The sequence below is a fragment of the Cicer arietinum genome, chromosome 3 (genome assembly GCF_000331145.2).
Source record: "Cicer arietinum cultivar CDC Frontier isolate Library 1 chromosome 3, Cicar.CDCFrontier_v2.0, whole genome shotgun sequence".
Classification (NCBI taxonomy): Eukaryota; Viridiplantae; Streptophyta; class Magnoliopsida; order Fabales; family Fabaceae; genus Cicer; species Cicer arietinum.
The window spans coordinates 72,129,882-72,143,477 of record NC_021162.2 but is presented as its reverse complement, the minus strand read 5'-3'; the positions used below and the strand labels follow the sequence as shown (position 1 = coordinate 72,143,477).

The 13,596-nt window shown below is 31.1% G+C and overlaps 3 protein-coding genes and 1 non-coding gene across 4 annotated transcripts; 2 read left to right on the top strand and 2 right to left on the bottom strand.

Moving 5' to 3' along the window:
* The first annotated feature begins 156 nt into the window (after window positions 1-156).
* LOC101514556 (probable F-box protein At2g36090) lies at window positions 157-1,791 on the top strand. Its single transcript, XM_004494857.4, has one exon. It carries the CDS (start codon window positions 567-569, stop codon window positions 1,587-1,589), a length of 1,023 nt encoding a protein of 340 aa, XP_004494914.1. The 5' UTR covers window positions 157-566; the 3' UTR covers window positions 1,590-1,791.
* A 1,593-nt stretch (window positions 1,792-3,384) lies between these two features.
* On the top strand, window positions 3,385-3,456 carry TRNAK-UUU (transfer RNA lysine (anticodon UUU)). The gene has a single exon. It is a non-coding gene; the product is annotated as a tRNA-Lys (tRNA).
* Window positions 3,457-6,891: 3,435 nt separating this feature from the next.
* LOC101493179 (small RNA-binding protein 11, chloroplastic) lies at window positions 6,892-8,273 on the bottom strand. The gene is made up of 4 exons (XM_004494161.4): window positions 8,073-8,273; window positions 7,804-7,872; window positions 7,586-7,692; window positions 6,892-7,513 (listed from the first exon to the last, which is right to left on the bottom strand). Exons 1-4 carry the CDS (start codon window positions 8,218-8,220, stop codon window positions 7,379-7,381), a joined length of 459 nt encoding a protein of 152 aa, XP_004494218.1. The 5' UTR covers window positions 8,221-8,273; the 3' UTR covers window positions 6,892-7,378.
* Window positions 8,274-9,051: 778 nt separating this feature from the next.
* On the bottom strand, window positions 9,052-12,837 carry LOC101492629 (mRNA-decapping enzyme-like protein). The gene is made up of 7 exons (XM_004494159.4): window positions 12,425-12,837; window positions 12,292-12,341; window positions 11,556-11,697; window positions 11,360-11,416; window positions 10,866-10,983; window positions 10,309-10,731; window positions 9,052-9,567 (listed from the first exon to the last, which is right to left on the bottom strand). Exons 1-7 carry the CDS (start codon window positions 12,622-12,624, stop codon window positions 9,511-9,513), a joined length of 1,047 nt encoding a protein of 348 aa, XP_004494216.1. The 5' UTR covers window positions 12,625-12,837; the 3' UTR covers window positions 9,052-9,510.
* Between the last annotated feature and the right edge of the window lie 759 nt (window positions 12,838-13,596).

The window sequence follows — 13,596 nt, the reverse complement described above, 5'->3', positions numbered from 1 at the left end:
TAATCTAAAACATCAAACCAAATATTTTTACTTTCTTATTATTTTACATACAAATCACACCGTCCCGCATTTTTTGGATTGAGACCTTACAATTTATCTTATTTATAAGTGTTCATAATTTTTTTTAAAGATAATTTTATTGGAAATACGTCGTAATCGTATATTAAATACTATCTCTTAGGATAAACACGTTGTAGTACCTAACAGAATACAACCTCTGTTCATTAATAGTCATGATTTTTATATATTAATAAATGCACGTTTCAAACGAGCCGTGCGAGCTCTGCTGCCAGTGAAAATGAACGAACACCGAGCAGGCCCGTGAATCTGAAGTTGTCGTAGTAAGTGCACTGAGGTAGAAGGGTAGTCTCGTAATTAACACATAACTAAGGGGTATTCCAAGCATTCTCTTTGACCCCTCCACCGTCTATCGTATTTGTCCCCTTTTACCCACCGCTTCTTGCTGCTTCGTTTAAATACACTACGCAAGTAGTGAAAACTTATTTTATGCTTAGCTCCAAAGTAATCATAATATAAATAAATAAATATAAAACTACACGTACATTATGGTTTGCACCCTTAGCAAACTCAATACGGCCACAACAACCGACGAATCGGGTGGCGCCGCTACAATCTCCGCCTTGCATCAAGATATTATCCTAACGCATATCCTCACGTGCCTCGACGGTCCATCACTCGCTTCCGCATCAAGCACGTGCTCTCAACTTAATACCCTCTCATCGCACGAACATTTGTGGTCCAACATTTGCCATTCCACGTGGCCTTCCACAACCACGCCACGCGTCCGCCACGTCATCTCCACATTCCCTCTCACCTCTCGCTCTTTCTTCTCGGATTCTTTCTCAACCGTAACCGTTCACGGAAACCACCACCACCACCGCGTGAATCTCGAAAACACGCCGGAAATTTTATCCGCCGTCGATTTATTCCACCGGCGGAGAATCATCCTATCAAAGGTGGTGGAGACTGAGACGGGATCCGGATGGTTCCGGTGCTCGCCGTTTCGGGTTGACATTCTCGATCCGAAGGATTCGGTTGAAACCGGTATGGATTACCCGATAAATGACGATGAAGCGTGTAGGAATCTCGAGGAGGAATTGAGATTGAGTTGGATTGTGATTGATCCCAGAGGAAAACGTGCAATTAACGTTTCGAGTGGGAAACCGGTATCGGTGAACCGGCACTGGTTAACCGGAGAGATTCATGCGATATTTGCGACGGTGTTACACGGCGGAGAGAGGGGATCGGCGAGGGAATTTGCGGTTTGTAATTTATTGGTGACGTTGGGAGGGGAAATGAAAGTGAGAGAAGCGTGTTTTCAGATAGAGGATATGGATGGGATTCTATTAAATGGGAGGGATAGTTTGGGGATTTTACAGAGGGGTTTGGTGGGTGGAAGAAAAAGATTGAGGAGCGAAATGGAAGGAAGGGAAATGTATGTGGAATTTGTGAAGAAGAAGATGGAGAGGAAAGAAAGGAAGTTGAGAAGTGAAAGAAGGTTGGATATGCTTTGCGTCGTTATCGCTGCTTTCTCTGTTGTGGCTTTTTCCATTCTCTTTCTTTCATGATTTGAATATAGTATACTAATATTATTATGTTATATCTTCCTGTTGCAAATACAAACAACACTCAACACTCGTTGAAATTGAACCAAAAGGGAAGTTTAGTTGTAATTATAGAAAACGATAGAGAAGTGTTTGGTTACTAATAAGTCATAGGATGTACACTAAGTTGAATCTTAATTGACCTTTTAAGATTCTCATTATTTTACCCCCAGTTGTTTTGACAACGCACATTATAATTTTTTTTAAATCATTATATTAAGGTGACACTAATTGTAAAATAATTAGTCATCCTAATTTTATAAGAAGACGGTGCCCAGACACTCAAAATGTGTATAGATACATATGGTTTTTTTTTCACATAGGATTTAGAAGGTCATTAAGAGTAACTATATAAATAAATTATACACTACACCTTCATTAAAAAATTTAAAATAATTAATATATAAATTATCTTACTTATATAATATTTAATATTCATTTTTTATTTAATGTAAATTTTTTATTGACGCTTGATATATCATCATGTTAAACTATGTTACAGCACAGCAAGACTTATAAACACATATTTTCTTCGGCTTATCTAAGATATTTGTCATTGAAATTACTATTTGTAATAGAAAAAAAAAATACTGTTGTTAATGGGTAATTCTTACCGATATTCGTTATGTACGCCTAACTAACTATGAGGAAGAAATTTAGTCAAAACAAAAACTATGAGAAAGAAAGTAGTTGCAATTGTAGTGTTTTGGATGCAAAAAAGACCAAAGTTAATGGTGCTTTTCCAACTTTGAAAGAGAGCCAAGGTTGTCGGCCAATAGCTTTCAATTCATATTTTTTCAAATGATTTTAAATTCTATTTTTTGGTTGTGTATTTTTGAAATATTTGAAAGAGTATTAAGTTAGACCATAAGTGTTTTGAAAACTAAAAAAATATAAATATAAATAAAATATCGATAAATTGCAAATTAAAATAAAATTTTGATTGACGAAGATCTCCTTAAAAATATATTTACAACGAATATTTATAAATGAATTATTGTAGTTAATTAAAATCCGTGTTCTAATTGTCATTACACGATTAAACTCGTGCAATCGTGTTTGAGATTGTGGCGTCAACTATTTGTTTATATTCTCACATTTCGTGATTTTTGTGTGTGTGTATATGTGCATTCATTTTTCTTACGATGCTATTTGAAAAATGTTGCATGTGTTGGTCAATTTGATTTGGTGTCATTTTCGACCAACAACTTAAAATATTTATACGTGTAAAAACGAAAAATGTTATCAACACCTTTTCTAACACATATTCTTCGACGGACTTCTTCATATTGGTTTAATTTTATATGAAACCCACTAAATTATGTAAAATAAGTCCGCATAAATTTAGTAAATCTCATAATAATTTTATTAATTAAAAGAATCTATTCAAAAATATGTGTTAAATATTGTCTTATTAAGACTTCTTGTATAAGAATTGTTTTAGCCCTATATGTCAAGCAAGGCATTAACCCCTTTTAAGTAGAATTACATACACAGGCTAAGGCCTCAGCATATGAGCCCATAGTTCATTTGCATGATTTTGATGCAAAGGTTGTATTGAAAGGCTCAAGTCTTTCAACAATTAGGGCCAAAGCTTAAAAATCACAATTTTATGGTTTTTCCCTCATGTTTTTCTACAAATAGAGCACCCTAGTTATGCAGTAAGTAATATAAAAACTTAAACAAACCATGTAGTTTAATTTTCTAATATAAATGTTAAACCTTTTTAAAATATATGTTTCTTTAATTTAATAATTAAGCCGTCTTAGCTCAGTGGTAGAGCGCGTGGCTTTTAACCACGTGGTCGTGGGTTCGATCCCCACAGACGGCGAAAATAATATTTATTTTTTAAATTTCTAATTAATTTAAAATGTGTTTGAACCCACCATGTTGTTTGATTGGTTTTGCTTTTTAGTTTATGAAGATAATTTTAAGAATCAGTTTTTTAAGAAAAAAAGTTACAACAAAATATGTCTGGTGATTCGCTTTTTAAAAAATTATTTTAAAAATTAAAAAATATTGTTTGGTAAATTTATTTTTTAAATATATTTTGAAAACTAAAAATTTAAAAACTTAATTGATAAATATTTTTAAAATAAATGTAATTATAAGTGAATGCTTATATGTTGGTTGCTTATATATTACTCTTTTCCAATTTTGTTGTGAGTGAAATCGATAATTTTTATAAATAACTCATTCCGTTTTAAATTTTATATTATTTTAGTAAAATATATTTGTCTCAAAATTATATAATTTTAAGAATCAGTTTTTTAAGAAAAAAAGTTACAACAAAATATGTCTGATGATTCGCTTTTTAAAAAATCATTTTAAAAATAAAAAAATATTGTTTGGTAAATTTATTTTTTAAATATATTTTGAAAACTAAAAATTTAAAAACTTAATTGATAAATATTTTTAAAATAAATGTAATTATAAGTGAATACTTATATGTTGGTTGCTTATATATATTACTCTTTTCCAATTTTGTTGTGAGTGAAATCGATAATTTTTATAAATAACTCATTCCGTTTTAAATTATATATTATTTTAGTAAAATATATTTGTCTCAAAATTATATGTCGTTTTCATTAAAAAAAATTAATTTATATATCAAAATTCATGTTTTCCATTCACATACCCATAAGTGTAGTGACATACATCCAAACGAGAGAAATAAAAATTAGTACATTATACATATATTTTGGTTTTTAAATGTAGAGGAGCCTATCACAATTATATTTAAATATACCAAAGTTACAAAAATATACTTAAATAAGTTTTTTTGTTAGTCATTTTTAAATATTTGTAGTTTCTCACTTTAATTACAAATATATTATTTGTTGATCAATTTAGTTTACTAAATTTCAAAAGAAAATAAAAGTTTAATAATATATTTATAATCTTAATATATTTTAAAGATTATAGTAATAATATTTTTGCATATTTAGGAACTTTTTTTAATTAAGTATAATAATATTAATAATTATTTTACAACTATCTTGAATAGATATAAACTCAATACATTGAAATAATATTTAAAGACCAAACAAGAGGTTTGCACACACTCAAAAATTACGAAGAAAAAATTTAGTTTGCAAAACTTATCCCAACCGCTTAAACCCATGTGACATTAAAAGGAGCTGAATTTTTTTTTCAAACACAATATTGCCAAACAATATATTCCAAACAAGAGAAATGGTACCAATTTCTTTTTCTCTAAGTTGTTTCTCTCTATCCTATTTCTCTCAAAACAAACAAAATCTTAACGATTACTTCTAGTATAAGAAACTTTCCAAATAAAAATAAAAATTAGTTGAATCTTATCTTACAAAATATATTTAATAAATTGGTCAAATCATTCAATCAGAGTAAAATATTTGCTACAATTAATTCGTTATAAAATTTAATCTCCTAAAAAAAGTTTTAATCAATAATTTTATAGCTCAAAAGTTAGAAAAGTAAAATAAGCATTACTCCTTTCGATTATAAAGTAAAAAAATGTTTAAATTTTTTGGAGTCAAATATAAATAATTAATACATCTAGTATTATTTTTGCAATAATATCATTACATTAATTTCTTAATGTTTCGAAATGATAAATTTAATTAGCACTGAGCGAGTAGATTTATTCAATTATTTATATTAAATTAAAAAATTAAATACACTTAACAACATTTTTTAATAAATATGAAAGTAGATATTTTTTGCTATAAATGATCCCAAATAAAGTATATATTGAACAAAATTAAAATATAAATTGTTCTTAACTTCTAACTCAACTGATAAATGTCGATACTGTTAAGTTAGATGTCTTGTTTCAGATTCGAATCCGAGACCTCGCAGTTGTGTGAATTAATTTTGATGGAATTTATCATCTCTTCTAAATATATATATAATTTATACAAACAAGCCTTAGTTATTATTTAAATAAGATTATTTTTTTCTTTTTGTTTGCTGTTCCAAATTTGAAAGAAGACTTTCACTAAACCAATTTGAAAACAAGCTTACAAGTCACAACAAAGGTTTTTTTTAATAATTTTTTTGATCAATTATAATACAAAAAGAGAGCAGGCGAAAAGCAGAACTAAGATCTTCAGGGCTTCTAACTCTCATAGTGTCATTGCATCAACAAGAAGAGTTGAGTAAAAAGGAGGACAAAACTTCTCTATTTCTTCCACTACCAATAGTTTTGAGAATATACATAATTGGTGGACCCAAATTTTTTCAAAACACTTCAAAATATTCCAAAACTATAGTAGTATAGAGGAGAAATAGAGAAAGAAAATGAAGACCATCATAACTCATGGAGCATTCGAGTTTGAGATGCTACAAAGCTAATTAAGAATCAAATTCACAAATAACTGAGCGATAGCCAGCATACCAAACAATTTCCAAACCCTGGGCAATATCAACAACAAGCACAAATTATGGTAATTTTTGTACTTAAACTCATAATTTATTATTAATAATAAAACTATTTAAAATGTAAAGGGGTTGTTCTGTTCAAACACGCTTGAACTCATTTCAACTAGCAAGCAAGTAAAATGAGAGTGGCTAAGATAATCTAAATGAAGAGGAGCTGCAATTTTGTAAACTTTGAATAACTTATGAATTGAAGTACAATTTATTTTGATGCCTCTATCAATACACTTGAATTTATACAACCTTTCCTTGAGTGTTGGCCCCATGGACAACCTCATTTTGGGATTGAAAGAAGTTGCTAGAAGCAGCACAAGAAGGAAAAATAGTGGATCACCACTCATAGGAAAAAAGATGACAGCTTCTCGTGGCTAAGGGGGCACATGGTGGGACTTATCGTGACAGCATGCATGGTGCACGGGCGATAACAATGGTAGCTCTCTTCATGGTTTTAAAATGCAAGCCACAATGTATTCGAAACCACAATGTAAAGTTTTCTAGGTCTACACAAATGTAATTAAAGTCATACAACATACAACATGCACGTAGTTTAAAAAAAATAATATTACGAGTAACTAAATAAATATTAAGAGAGACTAGTTTATAGCAAATAATAGAAAGAATCACGGTAAAAATTTAGTAACTAGTTTATAAATAATACTCGGAGTAACTACTCTCTAAACTATTGAAAGTTAAAATCACTTAATTTTTCAACCGTGACAAACAGACCCATAAACTGAACCAATATCCCATGGTTTATATACTTTAAGTAGCAGTCACAAAATCAATCCTCCCCATGACAGTATTTCTAGTTATTGGACAGATAATGAATGCTTGAGATCGCCTCTAAAGGAAGCAAATAAGCCTATATTCACCATTGATTTAATTTAAAGCATACAGAGTTATCATAATCTTAATCTTAACCTTAACATACAAGAATCTAGAGGTGAAAACACACTTTATCTTCTCACTTTATATACAAGCTCACTTAAAGAAGCTATTTCCCTATTACAGAAATCCATCAGTTATCACTGAGCAATCCTTCTAATAGTTGTATGGATCTATAACCTCAATAAACTCATTCCTTCATATGCAAGTAAGAACCGATGAAAGAAAACTCTGCTATTTTTATTGATTCAACTCCTTTAAAATGAACAATTCACTTCAGAGAATAGAATAAGTAATCCCAACAGAATTTTGATATTCCATCACATCCACAATTTGTTATGCAGGTACATGTAAAATAATCCATCCGTTGAGATTACTTACTTTGCATTCTAATGTAGCAAATTGCTTGCCTCAGAGAAGTTTGATCCTATTTGTAACATCGTCTCTCATGTGTCCTGAGGGGAATCAACAGTTGGTTGTTGGATCCGATCTTCAGGAGGTCCTCTGGCAATTGGCATTCCCATACTACGTTTAGTATCTGGTTTTGCATAATCAACAAAGATAACGCGCCCGTCTAGTGCCTGTAAAGAGACCTCTCAGTTCTCACTTTAAACCCTAAAAAAGAGCAGCAGGGTCGCAAATTCGATAATTACCTTTTCATTCATCTCTGCTATGGCATTCTCAGCCTCATCTTGTGAAGCAAAAGTGACAAATCCATACCCTTTAGATCTCTCCGATACCCTATCCTTTATAACTTTAGCTGGAAAATTTAACATTGTCAAAGGCCAGAAATTAGAAAACTACATATAATAAATATATTACAGAGAGAGTAACATAATGTTAGTGCATTTTATTATAATATTGAAGCTACCTTCAACAACTTGTCCATAATTTGAGAATGCATCTGACAATGTTTTCTCTGTCGCGTGAAAGGATAGTCCTACAAAATCAATTACTCATTTTCAAAGGTCAATAACTTAATACATAGATCCATACATTCAAATTAGGTATTATTTTCCATTTTCATGCTGACACATTGTTTTTCAGAAAGTACTGAAAATTATGCCCAATAATCATAAAATTGAATATATATACTAACTATGAGGGGGAGAGAGAGAGAGAGAGAGAGAGAGAGAAGACCTCCAACAAAAAGCTTGAAAGCAATTGCTCTGCGGAAAGTGAGGAGAAACGGAGAAACAGAATGACTGCAGCCGACTAATCTTGTGATGAACGCCATTGAATTCGAGTGCAACAAACAAGGCGTTAGGGCGCTTGTTTGTTTGCTCATCTATATCGCTAAAAGGCCTTCAACTTACTCCAAAAGCCCGATCGTAATGTGGCCTGGCCTGCCAATGCATATTGCACAGTGCTTATTTTACATTCTATTACAAATTTCTTTTTCGGCCACATTCAACGACAGACCTATATTTTATCCTACACTCGCAAAATAAAATTATGTACGAAAATGTGTTATTGTTAAATTTGTTTACACCCACAACGAATGTCCTATAAATAAAGCTTCAAAAAATTGTTTTAAATGCCTAAACTTATGTGGAAAGGTCTTTAAATTCTTAAAAATAGTTATAAGGAAAATTATTTTTTATTTTATTTGGAGAAGTTTTTGTAAATCTTATTATTTTTAGGTGTTGTATGTCACAACGAAAATATTTTGTACAATTTATTTAAATGACACTGCAATAATTTAATCTTGAAAATTACTCACTTTATTTAAATGACACTGCAATAATTTAATCTTGAAAAAAAAAAGCAAGTTCTTACCACCTAAGCTATGTAAAGTGATTAAATTTATACATCTTAAGTGTGGAGTACTATGGAATCCCGAATCCAAATTTAGACATTTACATATAATTATCCATACGGCTACTAAGTAAGTTGTACTTGCGGAACCAATTACTACTGTCTGCAACGTCTTTCAATTATAGACAAAATTGCACGAGATCCCTTATCATAATATGTAAAACTTGCATGAAATCCCGTGCATGTGGATCTCGATTACTCAATTCTCAATACCAAAATAGAAGATTTGATATAAGAACAACCGATAGAGCCTCCACGTTTGTGCAAAGAACACAAGTACCACGAAGTTTGAGGAGAAAACTAATAGCAAAGTACTTGTGGATATTCGATATCATTCGATTACAGCTGGCTATTTCTACGATATACTAGAGTTTAGAAGTGTAAATATACACAGAAATATTCACCATTAGATTTTTGTGTGTACACAACATGGGCAGCTATCAATTTATCAAATTAAAATTATTTAAGACTTTAATCCTTGTTTTCTTTCATTACTGTCCACGTATATACATACAAAAAACTCAATGGTGAGGATAATGTGTATTAAAGCACTATATAACTTCATATATAACTCAATAGTGTATTGCGGAATCGGCCAATGCAGATATGCAAAGTTGTGGCCAGAGTAAAAGACAGACGAACATCTAAACTAAAGTTACACAAAGGATGTCATGGTCCCGTCAGATGTGTTGGAGAGTAACTACCATATACAGAACTAAGTTTATATGCTGTTTTCACCCAACCTTCTAAGTTTGATTACTCATGAATTATGCATCTTCAGTATCGTCTGGAACATCATGTCAATGAATTTATCATCCTGGGACAAGAAAATTTCATCAGTGGAGAAACTTGTTAGAAAGTTAATAATACACCAGAGACAAAAAAATTGTAAGCATCCCACAGAAAGGGTTCAAGAAAAACACACATTCATCATTTCACCATCTATATTATATTTTGTTACTTCAATTCTCTTGTAAAGTAGAGGATCAACTTATATTGAAATTATAAAGAAACTGATACTATAATGAAAAATTATAAAACTGCATATTAAAAATCTAATCTCACACTTTTAAGAATAAATGGAGCGTGTAACCATCAAATTCACAAAATCCTTACTTTGTGGTCTCTCCATTTTCCACTTACTTGCCTTCTTATTTCTCAAAATTGCAGATCTCTCGATTTTGTTTCTATCTTACATGAAACAAAATCTCAACATCAACAGTTTGGATAATTAACTATGAAGTGTATTTTCAGTCTTGGAGTAAAGCTAAATAATCGTTAAATATACTATTTTCCATGTATTTGGAAAACAGCTTCGCAACGAAAGTGCCCAAACTAAATTATATTATACTAATCTAAAATTCTCTCTGTTAGCAATTGACAACCTGTGGGCGGTAGCTATGCCTTCAACTGGACATTCTACAGTGGGAATTACTCCAACGGTCCAATGTTTAATACCCACTAAAAAATAACAGTAACTGAATAACAATCTACAATCTAATTATCAATGGTCAAATAACGGAGGGAACAACACTTAGATGGTAAGAACATTAAGTACCTGAACCAGTGATGTGAGTGCATCCCGAACTTTATCCCTGCTGATAACCTGTTTAATTGGTGTGGAGCTAGAAATAGGGGTAAGGGAATGAGGAGGATTAGGTGGTGGGAATGGTTGAAGCAGTGGAGTGCCATATTGGCGTGGCAAATTCTGGGGATGATGAGCAGCCGCACTAGGTGGCACAGATGAAGAAATAGGTGGAATTAATGGTAATAAAGAGTTGGATGCAAGAAAATTAGAAGGCTTAACAAGATGAGTGATCGGATTGCCACTGTTGATTGTTTCATGAGAGGCAGATGGCATTTGAATAGAAGGTACAGGAGACAATAAACCACCAGGAACAGTAGAAGTGACACTTGCAGAATGGTAAGGCTGTCTAAAACTTTCTACATTTGAAGCATATTGTCCACTAACTTTAGACATCTGCAACAATTGAAATCAAAAGTTTGTAAAGCCAGAGACATCGTATCATATGATGAAATACCAAACTTAATATTGACATTGCACAAGTATTCACCAAATAGGCAGAAATATTGGTATTCAACTAGATAACATACGTTGAAGAAGTTTGTAAATACACGATCTTCAATAGTATCAGTTGTAGAAGCGGGTGCTGAAGACAACTCTAGTGGGCTTTCAGTCATGATTGACCCTTGGTCAAGTTCCTCAAACTCACTACAGCATATAAAAACATATAACACGCAATAGTACCAGCATATAAACCCAACTAGGAGGTAATTAAGTGATAGTAACAAATAGATAAATGATTTGAATTTAGAAGTTTGAACAAGCACAATCAATGGACAGGAAAAATTGGCTTTTTCATTGAATACTTTTACCAAAAAAAGTTATTCCACGGTTTTGATATCACAAGTTTCTTCACAGACAAAATAAAAAAAAATAATGTTGTTAGAAATCACTGACATATAGGCAGCTGGCAGCACATTGAGATAAAAAGTAACATTTTAAAAAAGAAATTATCTTGAAAAGTATTCTGAGAGATAGAAACAGAAACAAGTTAAGATTTTATGAACTTTCTAAAAATCGTTACCTTTTGCTAGAAGGCATTGTTGTGTTAGGAAGTGCCTTTGGGTATGCATTAAGAATCCTGCAAATTCAATTCGGCAAAGATATACGTTATTGGTTCAGATTGAATATGAATCATCCATCTTCAACTAAAAGTTTGAGCATAAACAAAACACGAAAAAACACTGCACAAATAGCTTGACTGGGAAAAATTAACATACCTATTAAAGAGATTTGCAACTTCTTCACATTCTTCTGGTTCATAAAACCATATACCATTAACTTCTTGTGATGCATTCCGATATAACAAGTATGGCTTTTTAAGTTCATACTCAAAATCCAATAGATTCTCTACTAAATTATCTGCCATAACAAACATCATATAGAAAGTAATCAACTAAGGAACAAATCACACAGAGTGAAATGATTTTAACAAATTGTTATTGCTTTGCGATACGATATTTAATACAAATTGTTGTCAAATAGCCGCTATTATGGCGCTATAGCACGATAGCATAGCAAAATTTAAACAAACCGTTATTTTCCGCAATCTGCAATTGAGAACACTGAGATGCAGACATACACATAAAAGACTGCAGTTCAAAACAGAGGCACTTCTTGTTTCTTGACACAGTAAATATGTTTTCATTGTAACAATAATTAACAATAATTAATTTAGACGAAGTGATGCATCCCAGACATATTATTTGATTGATATATTTTAAAGTCGATACCCTTTCATCCAATAATCACTAACTAGTTCCTTAATTAAGATTTGCGCAGCAGCAGTAACAATAAGAGGTTCATTAATCGTTAGGTTTTACTTCAATACAATACAATACAATAGAGAAGCATCTCAAATCTAACACAATTATACAAAATATAAGCATACTTATAACAAATCTGAAGAACACTATAGATTTTAATATAACGGAATAAACATATACAAATCTGAACCTGTATTTCTTCGATTCATTACGATAAACTGAAACCGTGGTTGTGAATTCCTGAACAAAAATTAGAATAATTGATTAGAGATCCAAGTGTATATGAAAGCAAGGAACAGATGAAGAATAGAAAGAGAATATACCTCTTGACGACGAAGAGAGATCCTTCAACATCTTTGCGACTCCACTGGCTGGTTTCGATGTTGAAGTCGTAGAAGGAAACGTGAGCAGCGGTGAAGAGAATCTCGTCAATGAATGGATCCATGCGTTGGAGCACGGTGAGATTGAGCACCTTCGTGGTGTTCTGATCCAGATTCGGAGTCAATTTTTTACTCTGAGACATTGATTTCAGTTCTAAATAGATGCACACACACAACTCTAAACCCTCACTCGAGAGAAGAAGAAGAAGAATATTGACTTGCGTGTTACTCGAGAGAAAGAAGAAGAAGAAGAAAGCAAGAATTGAGTAGTATTACTCACTCCAAACCAAAAACCACTCGATTCAACTGATCAAGAAAAAAATCAAAGTTGAATCTGTGTCGACCGAAAAGGCTTAACATTGAGTGATCGGCACTCCCCTTTTTTTTATTTTTTTTTATTTTTTTTTATTTTTATTATTATACAAAATCATTGCCACATTTTTAAAAAAAGAAACAAATTTAGGGTGAAAATGTTAATTGAAGACATGCAAATGTTTACCACTATATTTCTTTTATTATTATATTAATTTAATATCTGTATTTTTACTACTATACTAAAAATCTGAACCTATAAACAAATTATTAGTAGTGATGTAATTTAAACTTTAGAAAAATATTTAAGAATAAGATTTCTTTTATCAAAATTTATTTATTTATTTTTATCCTTATCACTATTGTATTTATTTTCATGTATGTATATTTTATGTAATTTGTATAGGTGAATGGGTGATCATTAATTTACAAATTAAATTGGATTTATTTCAAGATAATTTGAATACAAAAATTTGAACAACATAAGGTGTTATTTTTGTATATTTTTAGAAATCGTAAAAAAGTAAGATAGAGATAAATATAGAAATACACTGTCACACATCTGGTGTCTAAAATTAAATATTGAAATACCATTGTTTTTATTTTAGTAAACTTTTTATTTTTTATTAAAAATAAAAATATTTTGTAATTTCTTTTAACTCTTTAATTTTAGTGTTTATTTTAATCTAACATGTTTACTTGACTGTGTTTATGAAATAAAAGTTTGGAGGTGGTGCACTTCTACACAAGAAGCAAAATGAATAAAAAGAAAATAAAGAATAATTTGCTACCACAGGATTATA